Source organism: Schistocerca cancellata, chromosome 1 (genome assembly GCF_023864275.1).
Source record: "Schistocerca cancellata isolate TAMUIC-IGC-003103 chromosome 1, iqSchCanc2.1, whole genome shotgun sequence".
NCBI lineage: Eukaryota > Metazoa > Arthropoda > Insecta > Orthoptera > Acrididae > Schistocerca > Schistocerca cancellata.
This window is the reverse complement of record NC_064626.1, coordinates 1,169,973,251-1,169,996,401: the sequence shown is the minus strand read 5'-3', so window position 1 is coordinate 1,169,996,401 and position 23,151 is coordinate 1,169,973,251. Positions and strand designations below refer to the sequence as shown.

Sequence of the window (23,151 nt, the reverse complement as noted above, 5' to 3'; positions counted from 1 at the left end):
TGGAAGCTTCTCTCATTGCTCTCCTTACGATCATTTTCACTACGTTCAGCTTGTATTTGTCAGCTAGGTTATGTCTTCTCTAGAACCTGAGATGAAGCTCTCTTTTTTTAAGGACTATCTGAGCGGAAATTGTACCGTATTCAAGGATCTGGAGGTCAGTACGCCCCCGCACCATAGCATACGGAGCACCAAACCGATCACGTTCGTCAAAGTTTGTGGGTACATTATGTGTTCCCATCCATCGCCGTATGAGGTTACATCAAGCACAACTAACATATTGTGATGTGTGAAAATGTATGATTTATTTTTAGTTGTACGACCAGTTTCAGCCAGACACAATTTTCCAGTACAGTTCTCGTTGGTGTTACACAAATATATCATAAAACCTGCTATTAACAAGAATTGTATGGTAAAATGATCTCTGACTGAAACCGGTAGCACAATTACAAATAAGCAGCAGCTTTGCGCGTTACATAATGTCATTTCTACGATTCATGGAGACTCTGGAACACGACCAACAATTTTGTGGTTTGTCGGCGTGGAAATGGTCTTGAAGGGCACCTGCATAGAGTGGAAAATGAAACTTCATGGCAGATTAAAACTGTGTGCCGGACCGAGACTCGAACTCAGGCTTAGGACCATCGCCTTTCCTGGAAAGTGCTCTAACGACTGAGCTACCCCCCCCCCCCACCCCCTTACAGGAGTGGTACCCTTCCATGTTTCGCAGGAGAGCTTCTGTGGAATGTGGAAGGTAGGAGATGAAGTACTGTCGGAAATGGGGCTTTGAGGACAGGTCCCGAGTTCGAGTCTCGGTGCGCCACACAGTTTTAATTTACCATAAGTTTCATGTCAGCGCACACTCCGCTGCAGAGCGAAAATTCATTCTGGAGAGTGGATAATGCCTTGAAAACAGGTTGTAAGAGAACTACCAATAACAGTAAAAAAAGAGTAAAGAAATGCAGCCAAATTAAAACAGCTGATGGTGAAAGTAGTAGACAAATTTTGCTATTTGGCAACGAAACAGCTGGTGATGGCAAAACTAGAGAGGATAGAGACTGGAGACTGGCAACTGTAAGAAAAGCGATTCTGGAAAACAGAAGTTTGTTAATACAGAATATGAATTTAAGTTTTACGAAGTATTTTCTGAAGGCGTTTATCCGGAGTGAAAGTTTGCACGGAAGTGAAACACTGTCGATTAACTGTTCAGATGAAAAGAGAGTGGAAGCTTTAGGAACGTCTTCCTACGAAAGAATGCTGAAACTTTGATGGTTGAGTCACATAACTAATCAGGAGATAAAAGAAAATAAGGTTCTCATAAACCTGGGGATTGATTTAAATTCCACAGTGCTTTACTGACCATTCTTCTATTGGATTTGGTATTACTTTGCCTTCCTTCCACATTTGAAATGATTTACCTAATTATTTTATTTATTAACGCAGATTCCGAACCATAGCGGAGCTCGCCCAATTTTTTGTTAACAAACATTGCCATAGGTGAAGGAAGTGATAAGCGGCAATCAGGCGATAGTGAATCGAACTGCGCAGAAAATAAATTTGTGGCACAACAAATTAAAGCTAATACAGAGCCTTACCGACAATGGAACAGGGTTGGAGGGATCAGATAGTGGTACTGAAAGTACCCTCCGCCACACACCATTAGGTGGCTGGTGGAGTGTGATGTAGATGTAGATGTGAACTTGACTAAAAAAGAGTATCGGTCGACAGGAGATATTCATTTGGCAAAGGAGTGAAGTGTGGGGAGGTAAAAAATTTACGGTGAGAATAATAACTGAATAAAGTAGGCAGGTTGAAGAGGATGCTGGTTGCGGTAGTTATGCAGACACAAAGAGGTTTTGCGCAGGACACACTAGCGAGTAGAGTCGTATTCAAACAGTCTTCGGACTTGTTGAAACATGGGAAGGAAAAGAGGAGGGCACACAATAACGCGCACGAGGAAGTTCTGAGTCAAATGGGAGACGCTCGTATTGATCATGGGATTATCATATTGTAATTGTTATGACTGTACTGAACAACTTGTTTATCTATTCTCTGAATCACATTTAAATGTAAATTTGTTCGTTGAACTGGGGTGGGGGGGGGGGAGGGGGGGCAAATTCATGTCAAACACATTCTCGTATCCACGTGGAACGACACGATACTCGTTGAAACAACAGCGGGGGAAGTTAATGGTCCAGAACTCTAGGCCATTATGGCCTGCTGTAAATGAGATCTGAAGATGGTCATTTCTGATCGAAACCGGTAGTCTAAGGACCAAAAGGTTTTGTGATGCTAGACGGAAATTAAAGATATTTATTCATCTTGAATACTACAGTCCTGGTTGCGAAAATATTGCTTTAATGACGCATTTCGTCTCTTTAGGGTCCTTGTCAAGTATTGAGGGGCACTCGTAGAGCTATTATGCTAAGGAATAAGCATGTGTCCAGACCGAGCTAACTGTAGCATGTGCTTATTCCACATCATAACAGTTTTACCAACGTCTTTCAATCCACGTTAGTCTGATGTAGCCCAAGAAAGGCGAAACGCTTCATAAAAGCAATATTCCCGCAACTAAGACTTTTGTATTCAAGAATAATCTTTATATGGTTGCTGTACCAGTCGGCCAAATGGTGCGGGAGATGTTTTATAACAAACAAACTTAGTGCCCGCTGCTTCGCTCGCGTAGACTGTATGGTCTGCAGATAATTTCGTTTTATTAAATCAAATTTTTATGTTGTTCACAAATTGCAACACATTCTAAGCTTTTAGTACCAATTAAGGCAATATGAGCACGGTCTTTTCCGAGCGTACTTCTGACCACAAAGCGATTCTGGCAGCTGGAGTACAAAGTTTTTGTTAATCATGGCTTTTGTGTTCTTGCGCAGATAATTCCATAACAACTTTCATCCCATGACAAATATTTATTTATATTTAACCGAGAAGTGAAATATAAATTTTCATAAATTTAGGTTTAAAATTTTTTTAAAATAACGAATTATTTTCCTTCCTTAGGGGTTAAATTTCCAGAAACACTCAAACACGTATTTTTTGGTGCTAACTTAGAAGTCAAATACCAATTGTCATAAATGTAGGCCTAAATATCCTTTAGTAGTTCTTTAGTAATTATTTATTTTCGAATAAAATTTCACCCATTATCTTGCTTGCTTAGTGGTTGAATTCCCAAAAATACTGAAACAGGTATTTTTTTATTTTCTGACTGAGAAACCAAATAAAAGTTTTCGTAAGTCTAGCTTTAAAATTCCCTTAATAGCGACATACTTTCGAAAAGCCTTTCATCCCCTGTTTCATCCCCTTAGGAGTGGAATTTCGGAGAATTCCATCTTAAATGATGCCTACAGTATAAAACTGCACCCTCGTCAAACTTCAAATTTCCATCCTTAGCGGTTTCGGCTGCGCGATGATGAGTCAGTGAATAAGTCTGATCCTATTTTACCCCCTAAGGGGTTGATTTTCCAAAAAAAACCAGTTAAACACATGTTTTTTATTTCTAACTGAGAAGCGAAATTTAAATTTTCATAGATTTAGCTTTAAAAATGCTTTTATAATAAAATATTTTCATAAAAAAACTCGTCCCCTTTTTCACCCCCCTTAGAGGTTCAATTTCCAAAAATACTGAAACACGTATTTTTCATTTGTATCCGAGAAGTCAAATATCAATGTTCATACATCTAGCCTTAAAAATACTTTAGTAGTTTTTTTTAATAATGACATTTCCCAAAAAAAGCTTTCACCCACTATTTCACCTCTATAGGGCTAAATTTCCTAAAATGTTAAAACCGGCATTTCTTTATGCTTTACGTTTCTGATCGAAAAACGAAATACCAATTTTTGTAAGTCTACCTCCAAAACCACCTTAATAGTGACTTTTTCAAAAATCCTGCGTCCCCAATTTCATCGCCTTAGGGTAGGAATTTCGAAAAGTCCCTTCTTAAACGACGCCTTCAGTATAAGATCGATACCCTATCCAACTTTCAAGTTTCCGTTCTTAGCGATCAGTGAGGACACTGTCCTTTATATATATTGTTTATTGTACTCTAGAAGACAATTGTTGTCATACGATGCTCTGCTCTGATTGTTCCAGGTGGAACAGCGCCTCGTGCTGTGTCCGTAGTGAATGGCCGCATAATCAACGGTGAGCCCGCTGCTCTGGGGGAGTTCCCTGCGCAGGTGAGTCCAGACTCCTACGTAGGCCGAAAGGCGCTGCCTCACTCTGCCACATACGTAGGCTACAAGTAGCGCAACTGTAACACAAAATTATATCAGCGCTTTGAAAAGGTACGCTGTTCATTTCACTGTACGTTACGCCTCCCATATTAGAGCGAATAGCCACCACTCATTGGATAACTGCCTTTTATACGAGGGCTTTTTCTTTTTCAAGGTCCGGTCGGTCGCGAAATGGAAACCACAATGAGAGTCAGAAATGTTTTATTTGCAACGTTTAGCTACACTTTCCAACAACTTCTCCACATAGCAGCCGCTGAGACATTCGTAGTAGCATGATACCAACTTTCCAATACCCTCAGCATAGAAGGCAGCCGCCTGTGCTTTCTGCCAATTCTCTACTCTCGTATGCAAACCGCCGCCTTTGCCAACACTCTGTCCTCGAAACCAGCTGTTAACGTGAGCAAAGAGATGAAGATCAGAGGCAGATAAGCCCGGACTGTATGGCCTGAGATGCAACGCTTCCCACCGAAAACGCTCCAGGAGCATAATTGTTGCAGCTGCAGTGTGAGACCAACCTTTGTTACGTAGGACGATGCCTGATGACAACATTCCTCTTCGCTTGTTCTGAATTGCCCTTAGTACACGATTTTCTCGAAACGCCTAATCCACTCGCTGAACAAGATCATCATTTGACAATCGCTTCCTTTCTTGACCGCCTGCACCATGAACGTCTGTACGCGCTGCTTCCAAATTCCTGCACCACTTTCGGACTTTGCTGCCACGCATGACAGTTACGTTATGTGGGCCGTGTGAAATCAGGCGGAACACCTCAGCATGAAGAAATCGAACGACAGTAGGCACTTTACACTTGGTGGGAGAATCTGTTGTTCTATGCAACTTAAAAATGCTCACTGCATACATAGAACTGAAAACTGCAACGTGACGTGATCGACGGGTATACTCAACACATCCGCACAAAGCTTCATTAGATTTTCACTGTGGTTTTACTTTCGCTCCTCGCGTGTTTTATCCCGCCAATGTGCAGCGGTTCCATGTGATAAGCATTCTGAATATCTATGGAAGTCTCGTAAAGACATGTCCATCCAAAGCGTTAAGTCACTCTTTTGTGTGAGTAATTAATGTTGATTTTGCATTTCTGCAGCATCGAACACAATCGAGAGTGTGTTTTACGTATTCTGATCCTTTCCTGTCCCTTCCGTTTCCTCTCTACACCTTTCAAATTAACAGTTCTTCAATGATTGATATGTTATTTCCTGTGGAACTAGTTTCCTAGGGATTTCTTACTTGTTCGCCGTAGTGCTGTTCAGTCCATTAGATGCTCATAATGATCCACTCATGATGTGTGTGACCTTGCTTCTTTTGTAGTTAAAATTTTCTGTCTTATTTCTCGTTCTAGGGGGCAGTGTGGGCACAAAGACAATTCGCATGGATTTAAAAGTAATTTACTAATCATTTAATAATGTTTTCCAGTCCGATACCCCGAAAATTTTTATATATACAGGATGTTACAAAAAGGTACGGCCAAACTTTCAGGAAACATTCCTCACACACAAATAAAGAAAAGATGTTATGTGGACATGTGTCCGGAAACACTTAATTTCCATGTTAGATCTCATTTTAGTTTCGTCAGTATGTGCTGTACTTCCTCGATTCACCGCCAGTTGGCCCAATTGAAGGAAGGTAATGTTGACTTCGGTGCTTGTATTGACATGCGACTCATTGCTCTACAGTACTAGCATCAAGCACATCAGTACGTAGCATCAACAGATTAGTGTTCATCACGAACGTGGTTTTGCAGTCAGTGCAATGTTTACAAATGCGGAGTTGGCAGATGCCCATTTGATGTATGGATTAGCACGGGGCAGTAGCCGTGGCGCGGTACGTTTGTATCGAGACTGTTTTCCAGAACGGTGTCCCGACAGTAAGTCGTTCGAAGCAATTGATCGGCGTCTTAGGGAGCACGGAATATTCCAGCCTATGACTCGCGACTGGGGAAGACCTAGAACGACAAGGACACCTGCAATGGACGAGGCAAGTCTTCGTGCAGTTGACGATAACCCTAATGTCAGCGTCAGAGAAGTTGCTGCTGTACAAGGTAACGTTGACCACGTCATTGTACGGAGAGTGCTACGGGAGAACCAGTTGTTTCCGTACCATGTACAGCGTGTGCAGGCACTATCAGCAGCTGATTGGCCTCCACGGGTACTCTTCTGCGAATGGTTCATCCAACAATGTGTCAATCCTCATTTCAGTGCAAATGTTCTCTTTACGGATGAGGCTTCATTCCAACGTGATCAAATGGTAAATTTTCACAATCAACATGTGTGGGCTGACGAGAATCCGCACGCAATTGTGCAATCACGTCATCATCACAGTTTTTCTGTGAACTTTTGGGCAGGCATTGTTGGTGATGTCTTGATTGGGGCCCATGTTCTTCCACCTACGCTCAATGGAGCACGTTATCATGATTTCATACGGGATACTCTACCTATGGTGCTAGAACATGTGCCTTTACAAGTACGACACAAGATTTGGTTCATGCACGATGGAGCTCCTGCACATTTCAGTCGAAGTGTTCGTACGCTTCTCAACAACAGATTCGGTGACCGATGGATTGGTAGAGGCGGACCAATTCTATGGCCTCCACGCTCTCCTGACCTCAACCCTCTTGACTTTAATTTATGGGGGCATTTGAAAGCTTTTGTCAACGCAACCCCGGTACCAAATGTAGAGACTCTTCGTGCTCGTATTGTTGACGGCTGTGATACAATACGCCATTCTCCAGGGCTGCATCAGCGCATCAGGGATTCCATGCGACGGAGGGTGGATGCATGTATCCTCGCTAACGGAGAACATTTTGAACATTTCCTGTAACAAATTGTTTGAAGTCACGCTGGTACGTTCTGTTGCTGTGTGTTTCCATTCCATGATTAATGTGATTTGAAGAGAAGTAATAAAATGAGCTCTAACATGGAAAGTAAGCATTTCCGGACACATGTCCACATAAGATATTTTCTTTCTTTGTGTGTGAGGAATGTTTCCTGAAAGTTTGGCCGTACCTTTTTGTAACACCCTGTATACTAGGGAACAGTGCAGAACTCTACCCGATACCTCCCGGAACAGTAAATCTGTTTATAAAACTTAACGGAACAGATGGAAAACTGAAATGATGTGTTTCACCTTGTAACATTTGTCTCGGATATGATCTATAATACATAGATTGCCGAATTTCACAATTACTACATTTCTAAAGTTTTTTCTGGAACATTTATCCACTTGCAGATGTGATTAAAGATAATAAAAAATTCACTGAACCCTAACCGGTCGATTATGGCTGCCAGCAAGATCTATCACAACTGCAAGCTACTGACATCATCGCAACAACGTCATCCAGTTACAAAAAGTATGCATTCTACTGTGAAAAGGTGATCGACATAGCAGCTGCATCAGGATACTGGACAGAAATCTGAACACCTCCCTGTTTTCCAGCCTTACAGCACCCATGCGCTGATGATGCAGTTGTTTGGTGTTGCAGCTGTCCTTGCAGAGGAATGGTCGCCATTCGTGCGGAGCGTCCATCCTAAACGAGAACTGGGCCCTCACCGCTGCTCACTGCGTCGCTGAACTCGACAGGTGAGTGCGTCTGTGAATGGCTGAGTACCGGGCCACTGTTGCCCACAACTGTCAAATTGTGAACACTGGGCGACTTCTCGTTGACCTTCGACAACAATATCTGAATGATATCCAACAGACATAAAAAAATGCTTGTCACGCTACAACCCAGTCACTCAAGTATTTTTTTAGCTCCTTGAATAAAAAAATTCTTTGTAACTATATGTATTTATAAATTTTTGTCAGTAATTAGTGTTTCTGAAAATGTAATTTATGCCAATAGAAACTATCTCAGATCGTTGTAGTAAACGTGGTGGCGATGTCAGGGAAATTTATATTGTACTGAAACATCGAGGTAAAAGAAAGGGAGATTGGCGCTTGTTTTGAAGCCAGAGTGGACGCGGTCTGACGCCATTTTAAATAGACCAAAACATTAGCAGACTGCTGTTTACGATTGTTTCTTGACCGTTATTTCTGTTGTGTGCACGCAACAGCTGTTTTAAATACTACAAAATTATAGCGCTTACGTGAAAAACACAGTCTTAGGAAGGCAATTTCGAACTTTTTTCTGTCCTTGAATGTGTATTTGCCCTAGCAATACGACAAAACTGGACTCGTTAAAGTAACTTATTTTTCTTTGATATATTTCGAATAACCAACGAGAGACGGTTGTGATGTGAAAAGGATGCTTTCGTAATCCATTTAATTCCACTTCTACTGTATTTGAATTGATTGACTATGGGGCTGAACTCCAAGGCCAAAGCTTATTTGCTTTCTGATCACGTTTTCAGCTTTCAGCTCGTATGCACAACATTTTTAATATTCGCGTTTGTAAAAAAAAGTTACCTGCGCATACTTTACTAGCCCATAAACGTGTGCGCTGTGAAAAGAAGAAAGGTATGCTGTCGTATCTTGTTCATGTCAACAAACTGAACGATTATTGAAATGTCAACGAAACAGAACTGCACAGGGGTCGATAGGCAATCTGATGTCAAGGGACAGAAATAAAATGGTTCAAATGGCTCTGCGCACTATGGGAATCAACATCTGAGGTCATCAGCCCCCTAGAACTTAGAACTACTTAAACCTAACTAACCTAAGGACATCACACACATCCATGCCCGAGGCAGGAATCGAACCTGCGACCGTAGCGTTCTTTTTTACGCAGAAGGTCCCCGATTCCCCCCGGGTGGAAACACTTTTTCATCACTTTAAGCAAGACATACTAACATGCATTTGCTACGATCTCCACCCGAAACCTTCGTTATCACCTTCATGCGTCGGACCTGAGTGTCAGTTGCTCACATCAAATATGAAATTCATTTGATACTGCCGGCGAGCTTTTTCGCTCACTCACCCACTGACGTGCAATCAGTTTGCACAAAACGCTAGGGCTCGTCCGGGATCTGAAGCGCACACCGGCCGGCGACAGAAATATAACCACTACAGTAAACGTAAACAGTGCAAGCATAATTCATTTATACAAAAGAAAATATTGCTTGATCGGCTACAGCCTGCTGATTCTCTTCAGCCCAAGTAATGTAGATTTATGACTGGTTCTGCTGATTCTCTTCATCCCAAGTAATGTAGATTTATGACTGGTTACTACGGTGCTACAGTTTTATACTTGACATGGCCAGACCTTGGCATGCAATAGTTTACTGTCACTGGCTTCTGAAGAAGGCCAAATTATTTTGGCTGAAACCTGGCTAAACATTGGTTTCTATTTGCAACTGAGGTTGACGTGTTCAATTATCACAGTTGCTGACAGGGCTGCACAATGTTAAAAATTCTTATAAAACTCCCTTAGTTTTTTACTTCCATGTATGAAACACAGAGAATAGCTCCCATGTAACAATAATCTACATCTACATCTACATCCATACTCCGCAAGCCACCTGACGGTGTGTGGCGGAGGGTACCTTCAGTACCTTCAGTAATATCGTTATTGTTACGCTCAGTCGTAGAAGTGAAGGCAGAGAGGAGTTGCGCAATATGTATGGTGGTGTGGTACAGACGTGTGTATCGGCGCGCAGATGTCAAATGGAGATTGTGCTGTAAACGGTTTTATAATATGTGGCAAGGCAAAAATATAAGTAAGCGAGCACGTGTATGGGCACGGTACATGGTCGCAGGAAGATTTTGGAATTTATGGAAAGATACTGTGTGGCTCGAAGTTATTCAAGCTGTTCGCTGATCAAGAAGAGCTTTTTCCGATAATAAATTTCATTATAAGCCTTTTATCGTCCCACAAGCAACTCATCACGAAGTAATGCGGAATCGGTAACTTCCTCTACTTCTTTTTCTCCCTGGATGCTTTCTGATGACTCTGACGATAGTTATTCCATTCATCTTTTCAGTGGTACGAGCATTAAATTTGTGCAATTCTCCTTGGTTTTCTTCTGTGAATGATTTCAAGAAAGTTGTTCATATACTGTGAAGTGGTTCAGCGTGTCCTTGTGAAGCATCACAATAAAAACTCGCTCCCAAGCTGAATACCATTGTGGCCACTGTACGATAATTCCTCCTCCTTAGAAATATGACCTTCTTCGGATTCAAATAATTCTCGCAAATTATAATCCATTTCTCTACTTTCCCTTTGTTGGATAGTACATCCGCCACTCTTACTTTCATTATTCATGACTCGTTGCCACATCTTGTTCGTATTAACATTGTGGGTCATGTAAATGGCAGGAAAATTGTTTGAATATACTGGAAGAGTTGTAATGTAATTTTATTTTATAAATAAGTGGAATGAGATAGATGAAACATAGACTTTTATAATTACTTGTTTTTAAAAAATATCGCTAGCCCTAGTTCAAACCCGTATCCGGCTATCCTGATTTAGGTTTTCTGTGATTTCCCTAAATCCTTTCAGGCATATGACGGGATGGTTCCTTTGAAAAGGCACGCCGACTTCCTCTCCCATCCTCCTCTAATCCAATGGACCGATCACCTCGTGGTTTTGTCCTCTTCGCCAAACCAGCCAACCAACCAACCAACCAACAAGCAAGCAATCAGGGATATGGGGCCGGCCGCTGTGGCCGAGCGGTTGTAGGAGCTTCAGTCCTGAACCGCGCGACAGCGACGGTCGCAGGTTCGAATCCTACCTCTGGCATGGTTGTGTGTGATGTCCTTAGGTTAATTAGGTTTAAGTAGTTCTAAGTTCTAGGGGACTGATGACCTCAGATGTTAAATCCCATGGTGCTCAGAGCCATTTGAACCATTTTTGAGTGATATGGATGGGGATGATTGCTGATGTGTTCTGAATCGGTGGTAGTAGCTGTACGGAATATATCGCTCCATTCTGCTGTCTGCAGTGACATCGTTCTGGAGGTGTTGGCGGGCACCATCACGCTGGATGAGGGAGGCACGCGCCACGCCGTGGACTCCTTCACGATACATCCGCAATACAACGCGTCTGATTCCTGGGTCAACGACATCGCCCTACTGAGGGTGCGTATACAGCAATTAAGGATCTGTTGTCGGGTATGTCGGCTATCACATCCGTAGATGTAAGGTGAATCGTCTCACTGTACAGTTAAAGATAACTGTGTGTCTAAATGTTGCAACATTGATCACTACTACAGACTTTCTAGCAAGAAGAAATTGTAATGCTCGTTATTATTTAATAATTGTGCCAACCTACATTTCTAATTACTAAGTAATCTAATAGTTGTTACTATTTGTTAATGAAACTATTAATCAAAGCTGGCCGTGGTGGCCAAGCGGTTATAGGCGCGTCAGTCTGGAACCGCGCGACCGCTACGGTCGCAGGTTCGAATCCTGCCTGGGGCATGGATGTGTGTGATGTCCTTAGGTTGTTTAGGTTTAAGTAGTTATAAGTTCTAGGGGACTGATGACCTCAGACGTTAAGTCCCATAGTGCTCAGAGCCATTTGAACCATTTTGTTAATCAAAAGGAATGAAAGGATGGCATTGAAGACCGGGATTCCCCAAGTGTGAAAGTTCGGCCACCGAGTTGAAACTCTTTTCAGCTGACGCCACATTGGGCGAACGATAATGATGAAATGATGATGTAGACGACACAACACCCAGTCCCCCTTCGTGTTACGGACGTTCCTCTCTTAGACACTGTGTAGGTGATAATTCAGACATCTCTCGTGGTACAACACGTACTTTTGCAAGTGAATAGTTCATAGTATTATTTCTGGGCTGCCCAATTTCTCTTCCAGGCTCATTTTCGTGCGATTCTGCGTGTCAGAGTGGGAAAGGTGCAGACTTTCACTTATTGATCACTTTTCATTATCCAATAGGGCAGGGCAGGCAGAGGACACTAAGCACCAATGTGGCCAATTTAGCATCCTGGAGTCATTTTTTTTTTCTGAAGCTCCAGGGCGAAGGGGTAAGTGGAGAGCAAAACTTAGCTCTGTTTATCTACCAGGGCACACCCTGGGAATTATGAGGATACCCTGTGTCTCGCAATATTGCCATGCATTTCTCTTCATTGCAGTACAAATCGTTATAGAAAACGTAATTTCACTAGTGGGAGGTTTTAGCCACAGTATTAAATCCTAAAAAATTATGAATAGAAACGTACGTAATACGTGACAGGGAACTAGGGAAAGCATGTAATCTCCCTTATTGACAGAACGAATCTAAGGGTTACTCACAGGACTCGCCCATATCACATTTCCGCCAACCACCGCCCCAGATCTCCCATGTACAAACGTGACGAGCACAGTAGAAGACACTCGCAACTACAGACTTCGCAACTAAAGTATGAGAAACTGATGTTGCGCACCTTTTTCATGCCGATCTTGCTCCCCGAAACTGCTACTTGGTCGACTGACTAGAACTAACGACCCTCAGCTGCGTGTAATCAACTGCGTGTAATCCAGCCGAGGCTAGTTTTCTGTTTTCTTATTAAATAAACTGAAACCGCTGTGAGCAACCCAGTAAGAGGAATTCTCTCTTTTTATTTTCTGTAGTGGCGCAGGATCTCGTTTGCATAACCTTTAAATCAATACTTGGCAGCACATAGCTCACTGAGATGAGCTCCGCTAGGGTGCCATACTTGAAAAGGCAAAGCACATCGCAAAAACACCTTCAAGTTTCCAGGTTCGATTCCTGGTCCGGCATACATTTTTACTGTGTCGAGAAGTTTCAAAACTACGCTGTAGAGCGGAAGAATCACTCTCCCACTTTGAAATAACTTACCTTTTGAAGAAGATCAATGCACAGAATGAATTTTCACTCTGCACCGGAGTGTGCGCTGAATTTAAATTTTCTGGTAGATTAAAACTGTGTGCTGCACCGGGACTCGACCTGGAACCTTTGCATTTTACGGACAAGTGCTCTATCAACTGAACTATCCTAGCAACATTCACGATCCGTTCATACAGCTAAATCCGCCAGTACTTTACCTCAAACCTTCCAAACTTCACATAAGTTTCCCTTCGTACCTTGCTGAATTAGCATTCTTGGAAGATACACTGTTGAGGAGAAATGGTTTCGGCACAGCCTAGGTAAATGTTTCCAGAATGAATGTCTGAAGGTAGCAAAGTGATACTGGATTTAAGCTGTGAAGACGGAACGGGAGGAGGTAGGTTGCCTCAGCCGGTAAGGCATCTGCACGTGAATGGAAAAGGTCCGGAGTTCGAGTTCCAGTCCTGTTTTTATCTGCCTGGACGTTTACATATTGTTATGATTACACTAACTGAATGCTACTATTAATTCAGCCCAAACATCCACAGTAGCAGAAAACTGCTGTAGTTCGTTCGAGGTAGCCACTGGCACGCTTGTTATTTGACAGTTGGTTGACAGGGCACTCTAAAACAGATATGTGGTAACACTACAAGAAATAATTAAATAAACGTTTATTAAGGGTATGTTACAAAACAGTGGTTAGCTTCGGTACAATTTGATGCATGGCACTTGAAGTCTCAAACCCTAATACAGTGAGATCTTGCAACTTTGTCTTCTCTTTACTGTCTATGATATGCATGGTGCTTCCGTAAGAGCGTGCAAAGATTTAACAGCACAGAGAGGATGCTCCTGTGAACAATTTGAGGTAGGTAACCTGGGGTCGGAGAAGCCAGCTTAAGGAGATAATAGGAACAAAATCACATTACTGTGTACTTTTTTATTCACATTGGTTACAGTTAAATGCAATTATTGTCATTGAAACTGGTGTCACCGCCAGACACCACACTTTCTAGGTGGTAGCCTTTAAATCGGCCGCGGTCCGTTAGTATACGTCGGACCCGCGTGTCGCCACTGTCAGTGATTGCAAACCTAGCGCCGCCACACGGCAGGTCTAGAGAGACTTCCTAGCACTCGCCCCAGTTGTACAGCCGACTTTGCTAGAGATGGTTCACTGACAAATTACGCTCTCATTTGCCGAGACGATAGTTAGCATAGCCTTCAGCTACGTCATTTGCTACGACCTAGCAAGGCGCCATTATCATTTGCTATTTATCTTGTGATGCATGTACGGTCAGACCGATGTTCACCAATTATGGATTAAAGTTAAGTATTCCACCAGCTACGTATTATTTTTACTAGACTCAACTCCTTTAACTGTTCCAGACCTCACGCCAGCCAGCGTGATCTTAAACGCGTGCTTTTCGGCTACCAATCATAGTTGCTTGGCTGTCTTGCCAAGTCACAACAGAAACAATGAACGTACCATTAATACTGTATCTTACAAAAGGTGCTGAATCTGACGGCAATCAACAACAGTGCAAGCATGACATCAGCGAACAAGATTCTGACGTACCTTGGCAAATATCCCTTGTGTGTTTCGAATCACATCACAGGCAGCTATAATTCTGGCAACTAATTCAATCTCCATATCCACTGGGGTCTCATACACAAATGACTTTAAATATCCCCATAAGAAATAATGAAGGGGATTCAGGTCAGATGACCTCGCAGGCCATGGAATAGGACCTCCCAATCCAGCGACCAGGAAATACAGCATTGAAATGGTTGCGGACATCCACACTGAAGTGAAATTTTGGAAATTTGTGTTAAGGTCTTATGGGACCAAACTACTAAGGTCATCGACCCTAAGCTTACGCACTACCTAAACTAACTTATGCTAAGGACAACACACACCCATGCCATAGGGAGGACTCGAACCTCCGACGGGAGGAACACTGAAGTGAGGTGGTGGACAGACATGTTGTACCGTATTTACGCTGTTTCATGACAGAACATGCTATGAATCAACCAGACAACAGAGCCACACTATGGACAAGTAGAGTAAACAAAACCAGCATCATGACTTCCTAGTAATCTGGCTCGTCCTCTTTGTTTCCTTACAGGAAATAAAGAACGTACATGTAAATAAACAGCACAGTATGTGTAAACTCATACGCATATTTGTTGTAAATAAGCTGGAAAAGAGTAATGCTAGACAAAGTGGTACATATTGTATTGTACTGTATGTTAACCGGGGACCTAGAAAGGCTCCGTCCCCTCCGCAGCCGCATTGGTCCGCAACCCCACGACGACTACCGCAGTCCACTTCACCCCTCCGCCGCCACCACACCGAACCCAGGCTTATTGTGCGGTTCGGCCCCGGGTAGACCTCCCAGGGAATGTCTCACACCAGACGAGTGTAGCCCCTATGTTTGCGTGGTAGAGTGATGGTGGTGTGCGCGCACGTGGAGAATTTGTTTGCGCAGCAATAGCCGACATAGTGTAACTGAGGCGGAATAAGGGTAACCAACCAGCATTCGCCGAGGCAGATGGAAAACCACCTAAAAACAATCCACAGACTGGCCGGTTCACCGGACCTCGACACAAATTCGCCGGACGGATTCGTGCCGGGGACCAGGCGCTCCTTCCCGCCCGGAAAGCCGTGCGTTAGACCGCACGGTCAACCGAGCGGGTAAGCGGTACGTAAGTTTACTTCCATATCTCCTTAAGCTGCTTCTCCGACCCCAACTTCCCAATCTAAAATTTTTCAGTGGGGCATTCTATATGTACCGTTACATTTTTGCACACTCTTACGGAAACATCCTGTACAACTGATAGTAATTGTGCACACACTCCATAGTTGTCCAGGTTCTCCGTAAATAGCGACTGCTAAGTCGGAAAATGCTCTTCAGAGTACTGTACTGAGCAGGTTGCAGGCACTGAACTGTCTGTCTGCTGGTTCATAACTGTCTCAGTGTCTGTGGCGCATTGTGTTTTCGTGCTTGTCGGCAACGTGTAAGCAATGTCGTCTGCAGGTGACGCTGTTCTCTATTGGTTGCGGTCCTCGTTTTCATCAGATATATCGACGGGCTGAAGGAAGGGGCGCAGAAGCAGGAACAGGTCTGTGTTTCTGAGCGCCATCTAGAGGTCGCTGCACAGTACTGGCAGGCGACAGGTTGGAGGCTGTGCCTGTGTAGTGGTGGTCTCTCGCAGTGTTTGCTGTGAACTTCTTGCTTGGAACACGACAAATATCTGTTTAAATATGATATATAATTAATAAATGAATGTCTGCATATTACATCATCATCTCGCCCGCATCTCGTGGTCGTGCGGTGGCGTTCTCGCTTCCCACGCACGGGTTCCCGGGTTCGATTCCCGGCGGGGTCAGGGATTTTCTCTACCTCGTGATGGCTGGGTGTTGTGTGCTGTCCTTAGGTTAGTTAGGTTTAAGTAGTTCTAAGTTCTAGGAGACTGATGACCATAGATGTTAAGTCCCATAGTGCTCAGAGCCATTTGAACCATCATCATCTCCCCCATTACAATCGTCCCTTAAGTATAAGATGATGTGATTGCCGCTATGGCCCTCTTCCAGTGCCTGGTAAGTCCAGGGTAGAAAGCCGAGACCAGTGTCGAAGTGTGGTCTCCGCCTCGCCTTCCGTATACGCCTCCCGTCCCCCACGCGGATCCTCTATGATCTCATTCCTTTCCCCCATCTGCTCCTCTTCCTCGAACATATCCGCATCCTCTACACCTCCCGCCGTCTTGAACCCCCTCACCCCATGGTTGCTCCTCTCCTCTCCCATCCCCGCCCCCTGCCACGTCTTCACCGTTGTGTCCCCCCTACCCTCCATCTCTACACCCTACATCTCCTTTCCCAAGGTGGCTTCCATCAACTCCCCCTCCCGGACGATGCTCTATCTCCCTCCATTTATCCCTCCTATCAACTCTGATCCTCACTCCCCCTCCTTTCCTCTGTCCTTTCCCTAGGCTCCCTCTCCCCCCCTTCCATCCTGTTTTCTCCCACTAAACCTCTCCCTACCTCCCTTCTCCCCCCCCCCAAGTCCTTTTGTATTCCCCTCCTCTGCCTACCCCACTCCCTGTCGCGTCTGCCCCCCGCCCCTCTTATGGGTCCTCATCCTCCATCAGCTCCTTTCCCGGTTCCCCCCTTCGCTTTTACTCTCCTTTCCCCCCTTTTTTGTTTCCCCATCATCTGTCCAGTTTCCCCCCACCTGCTCTCGGCTGTGGTATGTCACATTTGCCAACTTTTTAGTGCAGTGTTCCAGTGACTAATCAGTGTTGTTCGTCTTTCTCGTGTTGCGAACAGAAACCATGCTGTCGCTAGGTGTGAATTTTATGTCTTTTGCGAACAGAATCCAGACTGTCGCCGTGTTTTTTAATTGTCTGTCTATTGTTTTACCTGTCTGCTTCGTATGTACTTTATTAGCATCATCATCCCTCTGTTCTTTGTTTTAAGTTCCACGATTTTTTTTCGCCATGTTACTCTTTCAGTCTCCGATTTTATCGCCTGTTTTTATTATTTATTCTCTTCATCTTTCTAACAAAGTCTGTAGGCTGAAGAGCGGCATACTAAGCTGCTGCCAGCCCGCCCCCTTCGGGGGGAATTGAAATTAAAAAAAAAAAAGTGTGGTAAGGTTAATACCGGATTTATTTCAGTTGTTCATTGATACTACATTAATCTTATAGACGTCCAAGGCCTATCAGAGGTAAGTGGGTTGCAAAATGTCGTTTATGCCATTTACTGTTACTTTCACTTATACTGTATTTTTAATGAAATGCCGTATTGATTTGTTCTTTGTTCCGATTTTGCCTCAATGTAATCCTACGATGACAGGTGTCTACCCCGTTTCCGCTGAATGGTGAGACTGTGGCGCCGATCCAGCTGCCTGCACAGGGGGAGGACACTCCTGCTGGCTCGCCAGTTACGGTGGTCGGTTGGGGTCGTCTCTGGGTGAGTACTGGCTCCCATACATGTCTGTCATCAGCACTGGGAAATACTGCAAAAGCCCACACTTACACAGCCATGAAGCACTGCGTAGAGCAGCTCCATAATATTGTAGTACTTTCAGTTGGTGTAAATGTCTAGTATATTTAAATTACTCTTGGTGCGAAGCAGACCAGCAGACCATACGGGGTAGTCTAATGAGTGGCTGGATAAGAGACACATATTCACTACCAGTTCTAACATTGTGCTCGACAATGGAAACAAGGCTTCAGAAATATCAATACAGCTTCATAGGAATAGTCGATGTAGAAAAGCATTCGCCAATATAAAATTTTGCAATGTGTTCAAATTCTCTAGAAAAATTGGCGTAAGCTCTAGAAAAAGGCTAATAATATATAATAAATAGAAAAACCAAGAGGGTGCAGTCAGAATGGAAGACCAAGAACGAAGTGCTCGGATTAAAAAGGATGCAAGACAATGATGTTGCCTTTCGCCCCTACTGTTCATTCTCTACATGCAGTGATGGAAGTAAAGTAAGGGCTCAGGTGTAAGATTAAAATTCAGATTGAAAGGACATCAATGATAAGATTCTCTTACGACAGTCCTCTCCTTAGTGAAATGGAACGAATAGTCTGTCGGGCACTACTCTGGAATCAGAACAAACTGGAGGAAGAGGAAAGTAATGAGGAGTAGCAGATTTGAGATTAGCGAAGCACATAACTTCAAAATCGTAAACAAAAAAATGAACGATGTGACAGAATTGCGTAACCCAGGAAGCAAACGCCATATGGCGGCTGAAACAAGGAGGACATAAAGAACAGATAAGCATAGGCACATAGGACATTAGTGCCTAAAATATCTCTAGAGGTAAATTTATATGAGATAGCTACTTTGGGCCCTGAAATAATTTAACACCGGTACATGAAAATAGAAAATAATTATGACAGTCAAGACCGCAAGGCAGATTTATTGAAAGGTGACCGGTTTTGATCATCACATGATCATCTTCAGATCTACATGAATTTTGACGGACAATGGCTGTAGGTCTGAAGATGATCATGTAATGAGCGAAACCGGTCATCTTTCAGTAAATGTGCCTTGCGATTTAGACTGTTATAATTAGTTTCAGGTATTATATTTTGATAGGTGATATCTCCGGTAAAGTTTTCAAAAGTAATTGAAAATTTGTGCCGGACCGATACTCGACCCGGAATGCCCTACTTAACTAGAACGACTCCCTTTTCGACCTTGGTCATCCGGACACGCTTCCCCTCCGACTCAGATTCCCAAGTGCTGCTGATCACTGATGATGTGACGCCGTTTGTTTCCCCACTGCCCGCAGCCTCAGTGTATTCCCACAAGGGGACGAACGATGGTATACATCTGCATTGAAATAGCCGTATGCCCATCGAGGCGTATCTATACAACTACATGTGTCGTGCCCGTTGTTTCCGACGTGTCTGAAAGAACGGACATCCCACATATAATTGTAAAATAACTCTATGGCCTTAATTTGATGAAGAAATTTCTAAGATCGGGAGTTTAGATCATCATATTGTATGGAAGTGAATAATGGATTATGGGAAAACCAGAGGAGAAGAGAATCGAAGCGTTTGAGATGTGGTGTTATAGAAGGATTTCGGAAAATAGAGGGACTAATAAGATAAGAAACGCGGAAGTTCTCTGCAGAGTCGGCGAGAAAGTGAACGGATGGAGAACACTGGCAAGAAGTAGGACACGTGTTGAGATATGAGACAATAACTTCCGTGGTACTAGAGGAAAGGCCGCGCCTGGTAGCCGTGCGATCTAAGGCGTCTTGACCTCAGGAGTTGAGTCCCATAGTGCTCAGAGCCATTTGAACCATTTATCATTTGTCATCCTTTTATCTGGAAGTTCATTCACTGCTCCTGTAATGAAAACAAAATAAATGGATAATCATTGTGACAGTCTGTGGTGAATGAGAATATTTGGTCGTATTTGATAAGAGAGTCGTTCGATACTATCTGACTGTGGAATATAGTAAAAGTCAACACTTGATGTCGAGAACGTATTAAACTGGAACAGCACGGCAACGCGTATCACCGAGAGAACTAACTTCATTGCATAGTAGTCAGAAAAATAGTTAATTTTGAATACTTAGCTTTAAATAATCTATAAACATATCTAGGATTTGTAGAAGTTAACTAATAACCAAACAGCTTTTTGGCAAATTATTTTCCTTTAATTCATTCAAGGAGCACCAGTAACATTGACAATTTTGTATAATCTTAATTTTCAGTTTTGCTCTCAGATCCATGAGAAACCCTAATACAACTGTGACTGACTATCTATCATATACCGAGCGAGATGCCGCACTGGTTAGCACACTGGACTCGCATTCTGGAGGACCACGGTTCAAATCCGCGTAAGGCCATCCTTATTAAGATTTTCCGTGATTTCCATAAATCGATTCAGGCAAATGCCAGAATGGTTCCTTTCCATCCTTCCCTAGTCCGATGGGACCGATGACCTAGCTTTTCGCTTCCCTCCCCCGAATCAACCAAACAACTACGAGGTACTCTATGCTCACGAGTACTCTCCAGCTTCCACTACAGTATGTAAGGTTACTGCTAGCATTTGATTTTGATAAATCCAAATATAGCCCGATTTGAAAATTATTTCATCTCATATACAAAATTTTCACCCCTGAATAAAATTTAGCAAACGAGGTTACACAAAACCACCTAGATAGCGTAACGATCTGTATTGGGCATCCCAAAACGACAACTGAATTTAAGAAAATATGGACGACTATATCAGATATCTCACCAAGGAAAAAGGTGTTTAAGCTACATTGCTTACAGCTATTTGCAGTTTCATGGGAATGTGTTCCCAATTTGTTAAAGTAATACACAAAACATAAGACATCGAATATATACACTTTCTACTGAACAAAGAACTACATTCCTGTCACCCGTGTCAGCACCAGACTCTCAGCACCAGACTCTACCTTGTTTGCTGCAAATGTGGAAGTGTAATATTCACAGTGATTACTACTATTTTGGATGTGAGCTGTAATGTGTAAATTGGGATATTATTCCACTTGAGGCGGCCAAGTAACACGTTTCAGATCAAGTTGTCGTGTACAAACTATTGCGCACAAAGCACCGTAATTAGTTTAAAGAAGAAAATGCACGGCAAGTAGAATCATAAAGAATGTATAAACGTAAATTCATATAACCGAACTCAGGAATATAATTGAATGACAACGGTACAGGTATTAACTGTGCTTAGGGGACACTAGGTATACAAGTAAAGAAAGTGTAAGGATATTTAACAAAGTATAATCTAATATAAATCGCAAAAATACTTACAAGGTTTACTAAAAATGAGTGTCACCTTTCGGATGAATCGATAACAGGCAGGTTCTGTACCAAATGGTTCAAATGGCTCTAAGCACTATGGGACTTAACATCTGAGGTCATCAGTACCCTACACTTAGAACTACTTAAACCTAACTAACGTAACATATCCATGCCCGAGGCAGGATTCGAACGTGAGACCGTAGCAGCAGCGCGGTTCCGAACCAAAGCGCCTAGAATCGCTCGGCCACAGCGCCGGCGGTTCTGTACCGAGCTTCGAAACATACTCGCCTCACAAAGACACAACAACATGTGAGACAAGAGTTCAACACTTCAAAGTCACAGCGATTTCCTGACGACAAACGAGATAAAGCTAAACACGACTCACCTTGTGAACGATTAACGAATTGGTACTGTGCCAATCCAACCTACACGCTACCATCTTACCGTACAGCATCATGGCCACCTACGGCATTCGACACAGAGTAAGTCTTCTCTTCACCCAAAGGAACACAAGAGATCTCTGTTCGAACACACGCCCCAGCATTCTCTGCAGGTGGGCAATGATCTCATTGTTTCGCTCACTTAGAACACGAAGAAGATTTCCTGGATGCCCTGTAAATAAATTCGTAAGATACCTAAGTTGTTTGTAGTCGATACTAGCTACATAAAAGCTTCTCTGCAACAGCAACAGCGCTGCAATAAATACTATGCAAAAATGATTGATTTGTACAATAACAAAATTAAACATTCAATACCGCAATATAAGAGCCAACTTTCAAGTGGACTGATTGGACAGACGCATTCACCAATGTGTAAATATAGGCGTAAGAACATAATATTCTCAAATTACAGTATGTGATCAAAAGCATCCGGTCACCCCCAAAACATACGTTTTTCATATTAGGTGCACTGTGCTGCAACCTACTGCCAGGTACTCCATATCAGCGACCTCAGCAGTCATTAGACATCGTGAGAGAGCAGAATGGGGCGCTCCTCGGAACTCACGGACTTCGAACGTGGTCAGGTGATTGCGAGTCACTTGTGTCATATGTCTGTACGCGTGATTTCTACGCTCTTAGACATCCATAGGTTCACTGTTTCCGAAGTGATAGTGAAGTGGAAACGTGAAGGGGCACGTGTAGCACAAAAGCGTACGGGACGACCTCGTCTGTTGAGTGACAGAGACCGCGGATAGTTGAAGATGGTCGTAGTGTTTAATAGGCAGACATCTATCCAGACCATCACACAGGAATTCAAAGCTGCATCAGGATCCACTGCAAGTACTATGACAGTTAGGCGGGAGGTGCAAAAACTTGGATTTCATGGTCGAGTTTTGGAGAGAAGTCTTCCGAAGTAAGAGTGATTTCAGGTGTGCCGCAGGGGAGTGTCATAGGACCGTTGCTATGCACAATATACATAAATGACCTGGTGGATGACATCGGAAGTTCACTGAGGCTTTTTGCAGATGATGCTGTGGTGTACCGAGAGGTTGTAACAATGGAAAATTGTATTGAAATGCAGGAGGATCTTCAGCGAATTGACGCATGGTGCAGGGAATGGCAACTGAATCTCAATGTAGACAAGTGTAATGTGCTGCGAATATACAGAAAGATAGATCCTTTATCATTTAGCTACAAAATAGCAGGTCAGCAACTGGAAGCAGTTAATACCATAAATTATCTGGGAGTACGCATTAGGAGTGATTTAAAATGGAATGATCATATAATGTTGATCGTCGGTAAAGCAGATGCCAGACTGAGATTCATTGGAAGAATCCTAAAGAAATGCAATCCGAAAACAAAGGAAGTAGGTTACAGTACGCTTGTTCGCCCACTGCTTGAATACTGCTCAGCAGTGTGGG

The 23,151-nt window shown here is 43.1% G+C and overlaps 1 protein-coding gene across 2 annotated transcripts in view; it reads left to right on the top strand.

The window, feature by feature from the left end:
* The window catches only part of LOC126163338 (trypsin delta-like), a 122,721-nt gene that overhangs the window by 3,992 nt on the left and 95,578 nt on the right, over positions 1-23,151 (top strand). For both annotated transcript variants that reach the window (XM_049920170.1, XM_049920169.1), the window contains exons 2-5: positions 4,100-4,185; positions 7,739-7,836; positions 11,136-11,271; positions 17,836-17,952. In XM_049920170.1, the coding sequence (XP_049776127.1) occupies positions 4,100-4,185; positions 7,739-7,836; positions 11,136-11,271; positions 17,836-17,952 (437 nt within the window). The remainder of the gene's footprint in view (positions 1-4,099; positions 4,186-7,738; positions 7,837-11,135; positions 11,272-17,835; positions 17,953-23,151) is intronic.